Consider the following 12166-nt stretch of genomic DNA (forward strand, 5'->3'; position numbering starts at 1 on the left):
TTATTTTGGATCAAACAAATTCTATTATATGTGTGTTCTTTTTTTCTCTCTCTTTTTTTATGCAAATTTTACACATAAATATATTTAATCGAATAGCAATCGTGTTCTTTCGAAATAACACAGACACACACAGACACACATTTATCAATATTATTTATTAACTAATATTTTATCTCGTATTCTATAATAATTCAACTATCTTCCCAAATTTTTATTTAATTTTTTGTAATCTTTGTGTTTTTAATATTTTATGCGTGTTCGCTATTATATAATTATAAATGATATTGAAAATTATAGTTATATTATTTATAATATATAATTATATATATAGTTATATTATTTATAATAATATAACTGTCTCGCGTTCGATTTTGTATTTAATTGCAAATAATTTTTCTCTTTTTTTTTTTTATTATTTTTTCCATTGGATAAAATTTTTCTGTACGCGTATTAACCTGATCTCCGTGCCCTTCCCCCCCCCCCGTCTGTAGGGAAGTATGCAACGATCGAGAAGTTATAAAAGGTCGAGTAGAACGAAGTAGACGTTTCACTCGGTTCCAACCCCTTCTCAGGTCACTAAACTCGTTCTCAGGCACGCGGCTTGTTATTATCGCGGCTTCTGCCTCCTTTTTATCCCCCCCTCCTCTCCCCCCTTCTTATTTCCCCCTCCCTTTATTTTTTCTTCTTCTTCTTCTACTTTTTTTTTCTTTTCTTTTTTTACGATCTCACGAAACGAGTAGAATGGAGTCGTTGCACGAATCTTACAGCTTTTCATTGACACGCTTGTAAAAAAAAAAAAGACGATTACAAATACTTTATTTAATTTTTCTTTTTTTTTATTTAAATACACACACACACATATTTATTTTGTTTTATGGGAAAATATATGGGGAGGCGGGTGTGCGTGTGCGTGCATTTTAATGACGATCGATAAAGGATTTTAGATGTTAGTTTAATTTTTAGAGAGAGAGAGAGAGACAGAATATTTTTCTTTTTGTATTATTTATTGATATTTAATATTTATGCATTAATAATTGAAAATATTGATTTTTTTATTTCTTTCTTTTGTTTCTTTATTTCAGAGTTAATGGATTACGAAGCGTCGGCCGTCTATTTCCAAACCTGACATTGATTCGAGGTCATTCTTTATTTATTAATTATGCATTAGTTGCATTCGAGATGATGCACCTGCAAGAAATCGGTCTCCATTCGTTAACCGATATTCTACGTGGTTCGGTACGTTTCGAAAAAAATCCAGCCCTTTGTTACGTCGACACCATAGATTGGGATATCATAGCCAAAGCTGGGAAAGGTGAACACGTCATATCGGTAAGGATTTTTGATTATTTTATAAACAAATAATATTCATTTTGCGTGGGAGCAAAAAATTCAGTTATAATTCAGTTATATTGAAAAAGAAAGAGAGAAAGAAAGAAAAACGAAAAAAAAGGTACGATCATACTTTCCATTACGAATTTAACATTTTAAATAAAAAAAATGTGAAGATATTATTTAAATAATTCAATGAATAATGAAAATATTAAATAATTTTTATAAAAACGTACACATTACATACACTCACACAACGAATCCTTTATTCAAACATTGTCCTCTTTCGAGAAATCGATCTAATAAAATGCATCATAAATATTGCAAGGAAGTAGAAAAAGAAGAAGAAGAAGTAGAAAAAAAAAGAAAACAAAAAAAAAGAAAACAAAAAATAAGAGGAATAAATTCGATTAAATTCTGGATCGAAGTTGATCGATTTGAAGGTCGTAAAAATGGCCGAAAGAATTTAATAGTAAGTGTATAAGTATTATCGATGGCACGTGTACGTTTGTGTGTCAAACACACACACACATACACAAGCGAAGAAACGTTTATAAAGAGACAAACGCGTAGCCTCGGAACTGGATGGGTTGCCGCGTTGGAGTCCTTGAAAATCCGCATAAAGGCATTGTCCTCTGTAACTAGAAGATGCTTCGTGGAAAAGCAAACACGCGTGCTTTCCTTCGAATCAACGACGAAGACGATGGGAACAGCAACAACAACAACACTCGGGACGAAACGAGCGTAACTCTCAGCCTTTCGCAATTTGTTTTTCGACCTTCGCGATGTGTTCCCCCCTTCCACCCCCTCGCCCTCGCCCTCCTCCCAACCCCCCCTCTCGGCACCTCCTCACACATACGTACACCCTCTCTCTAATATAATACTCTCTTTTCTCATCTTATTTTATACACTTTGTTTTCGTTATTAAACAATGTAGACGAGAAAATGGTTGTTAGTTATTCGTTTGATTTGTTTCATTCATTTTTATTCAAATTGTATTAAATATTTCTCGTCTAATAATTGTTTTTTTTATATTATTTCTTATTTTTCTTATTTTTCTCTTTTTCTTTTTATAATTATTGTTATAGTTTATTCGTACAATTTTGTTAGAAATAAAAATCAACGTAGTGCGTCGGTAAAGAAGATTTCTTTATTATCGACCGATTGAACCACGTTGTTGTTTTGTTTTCTTTTTTCTTTTTTTTTTTCAAAGCAGAATTGAAATCTCGAATCGGTTTTTAACTCTTCGAGATAATTGAATGAGAAATGTTTCGTGTTGTAATTATTTATTTTGAAAGAATGATTAGATTAATCAAATTTTTAAGAATGAGTTTCGCGAGAGAGAGAAAGTTTATCTTACCGACCGATAAAATTTTACGATTTTAATTCAAATACGAATGAATTCTACGCATGAATGAATATTACACATTTATATGTACAATTTGTAATATGACAAAGTTATTTTTTTAAACAATACCATTAAAAAACAACTTAGAAAACTCGGTGTCGAGTCAATTCAAATGTGAAACAAAAGAAGGAGAATCTACCTTACCGATTGATACACTTTTCAAATTTAAAAAAACAGTTGAACGTTCAAAGAAATATTTAGAACAAATAATACGAATTAATTGTATAGAAAATTGAATATATACAAAAAAAAAAGAAAGGAAAAGTTAAAAAATATTTCTAAATTGAAGTTTAAATTATAAGAAATTAAAAAGTCTTAAGAGAAGAAGAAGAAGAAAAAGAAGAAGAAATTTGTTTCGAATCATTTTTCAGGAGAAAGAATTTAATCGTTTTGTAAGCCGAATTAAAAATAAGAAAGAGAAAGACGATAAGTTAATGACGTAGGATAAATGAAATTCGAGCGGCACGCGTGTGTTTCTTCTTATTATTTGAACGTGTAATATTTCACGAGTAGAGAAAAGTGCGAAGTCGATAGTAATCGGACGAACCTTTAGCGATTTCAAACGAGATAACGTGTTTTACGACGAATCGATAAAGTTTACCAACGAGAACGTTTGTTCTAAATCAATAAATATGAATTTCATCAATTTTTATATCAATACGAAAAGTATTATGTCATATATTAAACATGTGCGTGCATATTATTCCATGTAAATGTGCGTATACGATACTTTATTCTATCCTAACTTGTTTCCATAGAATTTATTTTTGTATTTGACAGGGAAATAAACCAAAGAATGACTGTCCTATATGTGAAAAAAATTGTACCACAAGATTGATCAACAATAAGCCCGATGAGACATTTTGTTGGAATCGGCAGCACTGTCAACGAAGTAAATATTCTTATATTCTCATATATATATATTTATAAAACACAAAAAACTTCTCAGATCAATAAATACGTGTATTTCGTTAGAATCATTGAAAACCTAATTGAAAAATGATGATTGCAGTATGCGACGGATGTTTGGATGGTGTCTGCGATGCGTCTGGTCAGTGCTGCCACCCATCGTGTTTGGGAGGTTGTACAGGACGAACGGCAAATGATTGCAAAGTTTGTAAGAACGTATTAATTGGACCTAATCAATGTGGAGAACGTTGTCCAGAGGGTACATTTGAGTTTATGAATCGTCGTTGCATCGGAGAGGACGAATGTCGTAAAATGTTGAAGCCACGCGAAGCTTTAAGTATCGTCAAAGATTATCCGTACAAACCATTCAATGGTAGCTGCATAATTGAGTGTCCTGCGGGATACATGGACGAAGAAGTAAACAACAAGACATCTTGTAGAAAATGTAAGGGTCCTTGTTTAAAGGAATGTCGCGGTACCAGCGTGGACAGTATTGCTTCTGCTCAGAAGTTACGTGGTTGTACTCATATAACTGGTAGCCTTGAGATTCAAATAAGAGGTGGTAAAAATATAGTCAACGAGTTGGAGGATAGTTTGAATATGATAGAAGAGATCGATGGGTATCTTAAAATCGTTCGAAGTTTTCCTCTGATATCGTTGAACTTTCTAAAAAGTCTCAGAGTTATAAGAGGGAACTCTTTGGACAACAACAAATATACTCTCGCCGTTCTGGATAATCAGAATCTTCAAGAACTTTGGGATTGGAGTACGCACGGTAATATTGGTATTTACTCCAAAGATGGTCCGGCCAAAGTCTTCTTTCATTTCAATCCTAAGCTCTGCTTTTATAAGATCGAAGCTCTGAGGAAAAAGGCAGATCTTCAAGAGTTTACCGATCTCGAGGTGGCGCCTAACAGTAATGGCGACAAAGTGGCGTGTAATGTTACCGAATTGAAAACAGTTGTCACCAAAACTACATCGGATGCAGCATTGATCGAATGGGAACAATTCACTCATCACGATCCCAGATCATTATTGGGATACGTTGTATACTTTATAGAAGCACCTAATGAAAATGTGACGATGTACGATGGAAGAGACGCTTGCGGGGGTGACGGTTGGAGAGTCGATGATGTTTCTGCAATTGAAGGAACTACCAAATCTGTTACTCCCAATTATACGGAACCCGAAAAAACAACGTACCTCTCTCATATCTTAACGCAATTGAAACCATACACGCAATACGCGTTTTACGTAAAAACATATACCATCGCTACAGAGAGGTCGGGTGCTCAAAGCAAAGTTACATATTTTACCACCAAACCCCATGCACCCAGCGCACCCAGAGCTCTCACGACTCGGAGCAATTCTAGCAGCGAAATCATAATCTCTTGGTCTCCGCCGTTGAAAAAAAATGGTAATCTTACGCATTACAGAATTATGGGACGTTGGGTAAAAGATGATTCCAGTTTTATCGATCAGAGAAATTACTGCGATGAACGTAAGTTGTATATTATTTTTGTTTTATTTTAATAACACTTCATCGAATGATTATAAATTGATAATTTTACGTGATATTTAGCAATGCCCTTGCCAGAGAAAAAATCGATCTCCGTCATAGCCGAGGAAGAAAGAAAACGCGCTGAGGAAGAATTAGTTAAAATACCAGATTTATCTTCCTGCGATTGTGCGGATAGGGAATTAGATCAGTCGATGCGAGAAAAAGAAGTTTCGAGTTCTATTGCATTCGAGGATGCTTTGCACAATCAGGTTTACGTTAAACGAATAGATGCTCGTAGAAGACGAGACACTTCCGAGATACTTCAGTCGATCAAAATGATGGATCAAAATACCACTCAGGTATAGAATAATTATCATCTTTATTGAAGTAGTCAAATGTAAACTTTAACTATACTTTTCCATTAAGAATAATTCATAAAAAATAAGTAATTTTTCTAACGATAGGCGGAATCTTTGCAGAAAAAATATCAAAACGAAGAGATGGTTAACAATACGTATATCACATTCGACAGAGAAGTGCCCACGCCAAATCTCAGCTACGTTTTGAAAAATCTCAGACACTTTGCTTATTATAACATCGAAGTACAAGCTTGCCGAGAGGTTGTGAAAAATGATACCAATGATACTTGCTCGACTAAGAGTATGAAGACTTATCGAACTTTACCATTGAAAGGTGCCGATAATATTCCACCTAATACTTTGAAATTGACTATGATGAAAACGAATAATAGTTTCACGGATATTAAGCTTACTTGGGCAGAACCATCGGAACCCAATGGTTTGATCGTTACATATCAAATCGAATATAAGAGAGTGGATATACAAAATGTAATGATTTTTTCTTTTGTTTAGAATTACATTGACATCTGATTAAAATATGAAATTAATTAATCGGTAATTTGACTATTTATAGATAAAAGCAACGGTAGTTTGCATTACTAGACGTGATTTTAATGCATCCGGCAATGTCTACTATCTCAAAGATCTCCCACCTGGCAATTATTCGATCAAAGTCAGAGCTACTAGTTTGGCTGGAAATGGAAATTACACGGAACCTTTGTATTTCTTCATCAAGGAATCCAATATAGGACTCTATTGGATACTATTTTGGTCGATATTTTGTATTTTAGTCGTGGTCCTCTCACCCGCGGTGTTTTATTTCTGCAAAAGGAAGTATATGCGTAACGTTCCTAGTATTAGACTCATAGCAACCGTTAATCCCGAATACGTGAGCACCCAATACGTGCCCGACGAATGGGAAGTACCCAGAAAGAAAATTCAAGTTTTGAAAGAATTAGGAAATGGTTCTTTTGGAATGGTTTACGAAGGTTTAGCCAAAGACGTCGTTAAAGGGAAACCTGAAGTTCGTTGTGCTGTTAAGACGGTCAATGAGAATGCGACTGATAGAGAAAGAATAGAATTTCTCAACGAAGCGTCCGTTATGAAGCAAGTATTTTGTTATTTTTCTATTCCCGATCGATCAATGAGTCAATTTCACGTTGAAATTCAATTACTTATACTTTTATAGAGCTTTTAACACTCATCACGTGGTTAGATTACTCGGTGTAGTGTCTCAAGGACAACCTACATTGGTAGTAATGGAGCTAATGGTGAACGGTGACTTGAAGACTTACTTGAGAAGTCACAGACCCGACGTTTGCGAAAATTTCTCTAGACAACCACCGACATTGAAAAGAATTTTACAAATGGCGATCGAAATAGCAGATGGCATGGCTTACCTCGCGGCAAAGAAATTCGTTCACAGAGATTTAGCGGCAAGAAATTGTATGGTAGCCGAAGATCTTACCGTTAAAATCGGTGATTTCGGAATGACCAGGGATATCTATGAGACTGATTATTATCGTAAAGGTACCAAAGGTCTTTTACCTGTTAGATGGATGGCACCGGAAAGCTTGAAAGATGGCGTCTTTACGAGTTTTTCCGATGTTTGGAGTTACGGTGTCGTTTTATGGGAAATGGTAACTCTTGCATCTCAACCTTATCAAGGTTTATCTAATGACCAGGTAAAAATGATGATATTATTGTTAAATGAGTTTATTCAATTTTGATAATACCACTAATGAGATTGTCGATAACATTGATTCGTATTTTCGTAGGTATTACGATATGTAATCGAGGGTGGTGTTATGGAACGTCCCGAGAACTGTCCAGACTCGCTTTACAATTTAATGAGACGTACTTGGTGTCATAAAGCAACAAGAAGACCAACTTTCATCGACATAGCTACGATATTGCTACCAGATGTTAATTTGGAAGATTTCGAACGAGTCAGTTTTTATCACAGTTCTGAAGGAATCGAAGCGAGAAATCAGAATATGTCTCATTCGCCGCAAACGGACAAGTAATTCAATTATTTCGTTTAATCTTTGCATTTGTAATTGTTGTTTCTTATGGTGTCGTTTGATAATAGGGATCTGGAGATGACGACTCTCCAAGAGTTCCGTGATGAGGAAGCCGAAGGTGAAGAAGATTCTCCTTTACGTCAGGATTTTGGGGATTTTGCAAGTTTCGAGCCGACCAGTATTAAAAACAGTTTAAGCCCGCGTTACACGTTAGAACCATACGGTGAGAATTCTAAAACAACGACGAACTTCCATGACATGAATTTGTCTAAGATACCATTGAAGGCAGGTTTCGATGATTTCGATGGTATTTCAGGAGATTCTTTAGCGTCGAGCAAAGATACGTTAAATTTACCATTCGTCGAGGATAGTTTGAAATCTGTTAAAAATTCGCCCTTCATTCATGCTAAAAGTACACCCAAAGGGATCGATAATCAAACATCGACAGGAGGAAGGGCAACGAGTCTACAAAATTTGATCAAACAACATATACAGCAACGAACGCAGGAAGATAGTCCGATTTCTATCAAATCTAAATCCAAGAAACATCACGATTATGAGAATAGTAGTCCGATGATATTAGCCAACTACGAGAGAAACTTTTCTTTCCCATCGCTATCGTTGAACACTTTAGAGATCGACGTTGACATCGAAGGGAAACGTAGACGCCATTCGCCAACAGCTGAATATATGAACGAACCTGAAACTTTGAACAATGGTTACATCGGTGGTAACAATAAAAAAACGTAGTCCATCTACGTGAAACTATTCTTTAACTATAATAATAGTCGACGGGTTCGTAACAAAGACTCAACATAGCTCATTCATTTTTCGTCGCTATGAACAAAAAAATAAGAAAGAGAGAAAGAGGAAATAGTAGTTGTAATTAATAAAGAAAAGCAACAACAACAAAAAAGGCAGTGTCTAGAACGAAAGAAAACGTATTTATTATCATTTATTTATCAATGAACAATCCTAAGTTGTAATCGCGAGGGCGTTTAATGACAGTTCAAGCTTACACGAAAGAACAATTATAAAAGAATTGATTTTTTTTCTCTTTTTTTTTAATACTATTATTAACGACGTCTCAATTCCGTCTCTCTGATATAGAATAATAATATAATTCATTCATTATCATTAATTCATTGCGTGCATGTTCACTAATAGTAATCGAACAGATTGATTATTGTTGATCGTTATTAAATCATTTATTAATTTATACATACACATATAATATATATAGAAGATACTGCCTTTTCAATGATCATTTCCTGATGATAGAATAAAAAAAAAAAGAAAGAAAGAAAGAAAAGAAAGAGAGAGAAAGAAAGAGAGTGCAGCTGATTAAATATGGCAGCGAATAAAAATACTATTTTAAATAATAATAAAATATCAACTATACATGTACATAATTATGCAAGATGAATAATTTATATTACGTATAACCTCGTTACGAATTTTCAATAAGCAAAGACCGAGATACCGATCCTAATCGCAATCATTGTCACTTTTATCTCAGCTCGAATAAATAAAATCATATTAAATAATGATAAATGAATGAAATCATTGCGACTGATAGATAGTTTATTAGTTAAGCGGTAATTAGATTGATTATCGCGTTGATGATGTTGATACAACATTTTTGTTTTTCTTCCTTAAAGCAGGACGATTAAACAAATATAAATTTATATCCAATTTTTGCTTTGTTTTTAAAAAAATGCAGGCTTTATTAATTAATAATTATTATTTCATTAATTAATTTAATAAACAAGTAATAGGCATCAGGAAAGAGATATATTATTATTATTATTAATATTATTATTATATTATTGCTATTATCATCATCCATTATTATCATTAGTCTGTCGTATAGACAAGAAAATCGTCACTATTATTATTTTTATTTATATTATTATTAATATTATTATATTATTATTATTCCTCTATATAATTATTATTTAATATAAACATTTATACCAAGAATCGTTTAAAATGAATATAATATATACAATGAACGTTCCTTTAACTCGTAATTTATAAATTTTTAATCGAATCTTTTTTTTGCTTTTTCCAATAATTATTTAAAATATAAGTTTGTTTTACAATAATTCTTTTTTATATATTACACGCATACATATTAATTTATGGATATATTTGTATATTTAAGTTTGCAAGGTATGATCTTCGTTGTTGTTAATAATATTATCATTATCACGAAACACCCTTATAAATAAATGAGTTAAAAATATAGAGACATTGAAGAAATTAATTCTTAAGACAAAAAAAGCAGCTGCATTTTTAATTGCAGAATATTTTTTCTTTTCTTTTTCTTAGAGTTCCTTTTTGATAAGACGTTATTTTTTTTTGTTCATAGGATTTTCTCTCTTTCTCTCTCATTCATGTTTAATATCCTATATAATTTAGACAATCTAAAATAAATCATAGAAATCCCCATAGCATGTAATTTCAAAGAGAGAGATGCGTACACACATATAATACACATACTGAAAAACGTACATGTAAATAATTTGTGCAATTAACATAAAAATATTTATTATTATTATTATTATTATTATTATTATTATTATTCATTATACAAAAAGAAAGCAAGAAAAAAAAATATATATATATATATATTTAAATAATAGAAGAGACAAGAAAAAGGTAAAAAGAAAATAATTGTTAGCTCGTGCAATAGCATAATTAATATTTATGCATGCTCCTCCTAACACTACTACTATTACTATTACATACTATTATTATTATTATTATTATTATTATTATTATTATTATTATTATTATTATTATTATTATTACTACTACTACCTACTATTATTACTTCTCACACATATAGTAAAAAATAGCGAAAAGTTTAAACAATTTTCTTGGTGCTAAAACCGTGTTCAGAAATAAAATAAAATAAAATAAAATAAAAGAAAGAAAGAAATAAAGAAAAATAACGTCGCTTCCATGAATAAAAAGAGAGAAAATTAAAAGTTAAAATAGAAGAAAGAAAAACGACGTTTATAAATGATAATATTAATAATAATATTTTTTTTAACGTCGTTCCACGAGTGAAAAAAAAAAACAAATATACAAAAAATATATATATATATATACCTCTATACAGATACACTAGCACGTATATATACATGCATAACATACATATTATTAAAATACATATATTCAGAGGCATTATTGTGCTTTTGATTTAGAATGAGAGAACGTAGACTGTTTTAGCCCCAGTGAGAGTGAAGATTGACGATCGAAAGGATTTATTTACCAAATATGTTATATTAATCAATCTATTAAATAAATAAATCAATAAATAAATATAATAATTATACTTGCAAAATGGTAAGAGAGAATAATAAATGAATATAAAGAACTATTATATTTTCAAAGAGAAGTATTCAACAAATTACACAAAATAAAATACGAAAGAATGTCTATTTTCAAATTGCAATATACGAATTTGTCACGTTAATAAATTTCTAAATAAATCCATACACTTTTTTTTTTATATCAAAATTAGATAAAAGAATGAGAAGAAAATAGAAGAGTAATAAAAATTCAATGAATATTTTCAATATGCAAAACAAATGCGTCGATACGATTTAAGTTTAAGTAGAACCTCATGTTAAAAAAACAAAAAAGAAAGAAACAAATATCAGTTACATAAAATCATTAAATTAATTAAAACAAACGATATCCAAATATAATTTTTCATGTATAATAATAAATGCAATTATGAAATTTGTATTTTAATAGATGAGATACTCTCTTAAGAACATACATATACAAATATAACGAAAATTTATTTGGAATTATGTATGATTAATTATTTAAACTACTGTTTAATCATTGTTTGTTCTATTAATGATTTAATTAATTAACTGTAACTTGTTTTCTTTCTCAATTACCCTTTCCATTTCTTTCTCTCTCTTTCTCTCTCACATATACACACATATTATACATATACATATATATATATATAAATATAACAAATACGAACACGTTCCTCTTATCGCAAAATAGAATAATGATAATAAAAAATAATAATAATAAACAAACAAATAGGCAGGATAATATAATGTATAAATAATGTTCGTACCGAGATCGAATCTAATCGCGCCCGAAGTCTATATTAAATAATAATTAATAATAATAATAATAATAATAATAATAATAATAATAATAATGATTATTATAATCATATCGTTTTATTTAAAAGAATTCGCCTCTAAATTACCTTCCCTGTTTAGAGAACGTAAAACGCGAGCAAAACTATTTTAACATTTTGATTTTATTTCTCATTTAGAATTAACGATTTAGAAATAAAATAATATATTTATAATTATATATATCAGTATCTCGACCTAAAACGAAAGAAAATATGAAATATTAATAAAAAACAAGTGGATAAATTGATGAATAAAATAAATATTGAAAAGAAGTGTACCTATATTATATATATATATATATTATTATTAAAATTATTAATAATAATAATTTGATCTACGTCCGTGTGTATGCGTTGGTGTGTGCGTGCCTGCATGTGTGTCTGTATGCGTGGGTGTGTTCATTCGTGTGTTTATAAAAACGCTTTATTGATTATTAATCATGCGTCGTCGTT

General features: G+C 31.1%; 1 protein-coding gene across 5 annotated transcripts in view; it reads left to right on the forward strand.

Moving 5' to 3' along the window:
* LOC122514871 (insulin-like receptor) overlaps nt 1-8842 on the forward strand; it is a 51194-nt gene extending 42352 nt beyond the window's left edge. For 3 of the 5 annotated variants that reach the window (XM_043631962.1, XM_043631961.1, XM_043631963.1), the window contains 9 exons: nt 1083-1329; nt 3518-3629; nt 3750-5147; nt 5229-5506; nt 5612-5995; nt 6081-6613; nt 6696-7191; nt 7285-7529; nt 7599-8842. In XM_043631962.1, the coding sequence (XP_043487897.1) occupies nt 1083-1329; nt 3518-3629; nt 3750-5147; nt 5229-5506; nt 5612-5995; nt 6081-6613; nt 6696-7191; nt 7285-7529; nt 7599-8280 (4375 nt within the window). In that variant the 3' untranslated portion in view covers nt 8281-8842. The remainder of the gene's footprint in view (nt 1-1082; nt 1330-3517; nt 3630-3749; nt 5148-5228; nt 5507-5611; nt 5996-6080; nt 6614-6695; nt 7192-7284; nt 7530-7598) is intronic. The other 2 variants (XM_043631965.1, XM_043631964.1) reach the window with 2 other exon arrangements.
* Nucleotides 8843-12166: the final 3324 nt, after the last annotated feature.

This window comes from Polistes fuscatus, unplaced genomic scaffold (genome assembly GCF_010416935.1).
Source record: "Polistes fuscatus isolate 324 unplaced genomic scaffold, CU_Pfus_HIC Scaffold16, whole genome shotgun sequence".
Classification (NCBI taxonomy): Eukaryota; Metazoa; Arthropoda; class Insecta; order Hymenoptera; family Vespidae; genus Polistes; species Polistes fuscatus.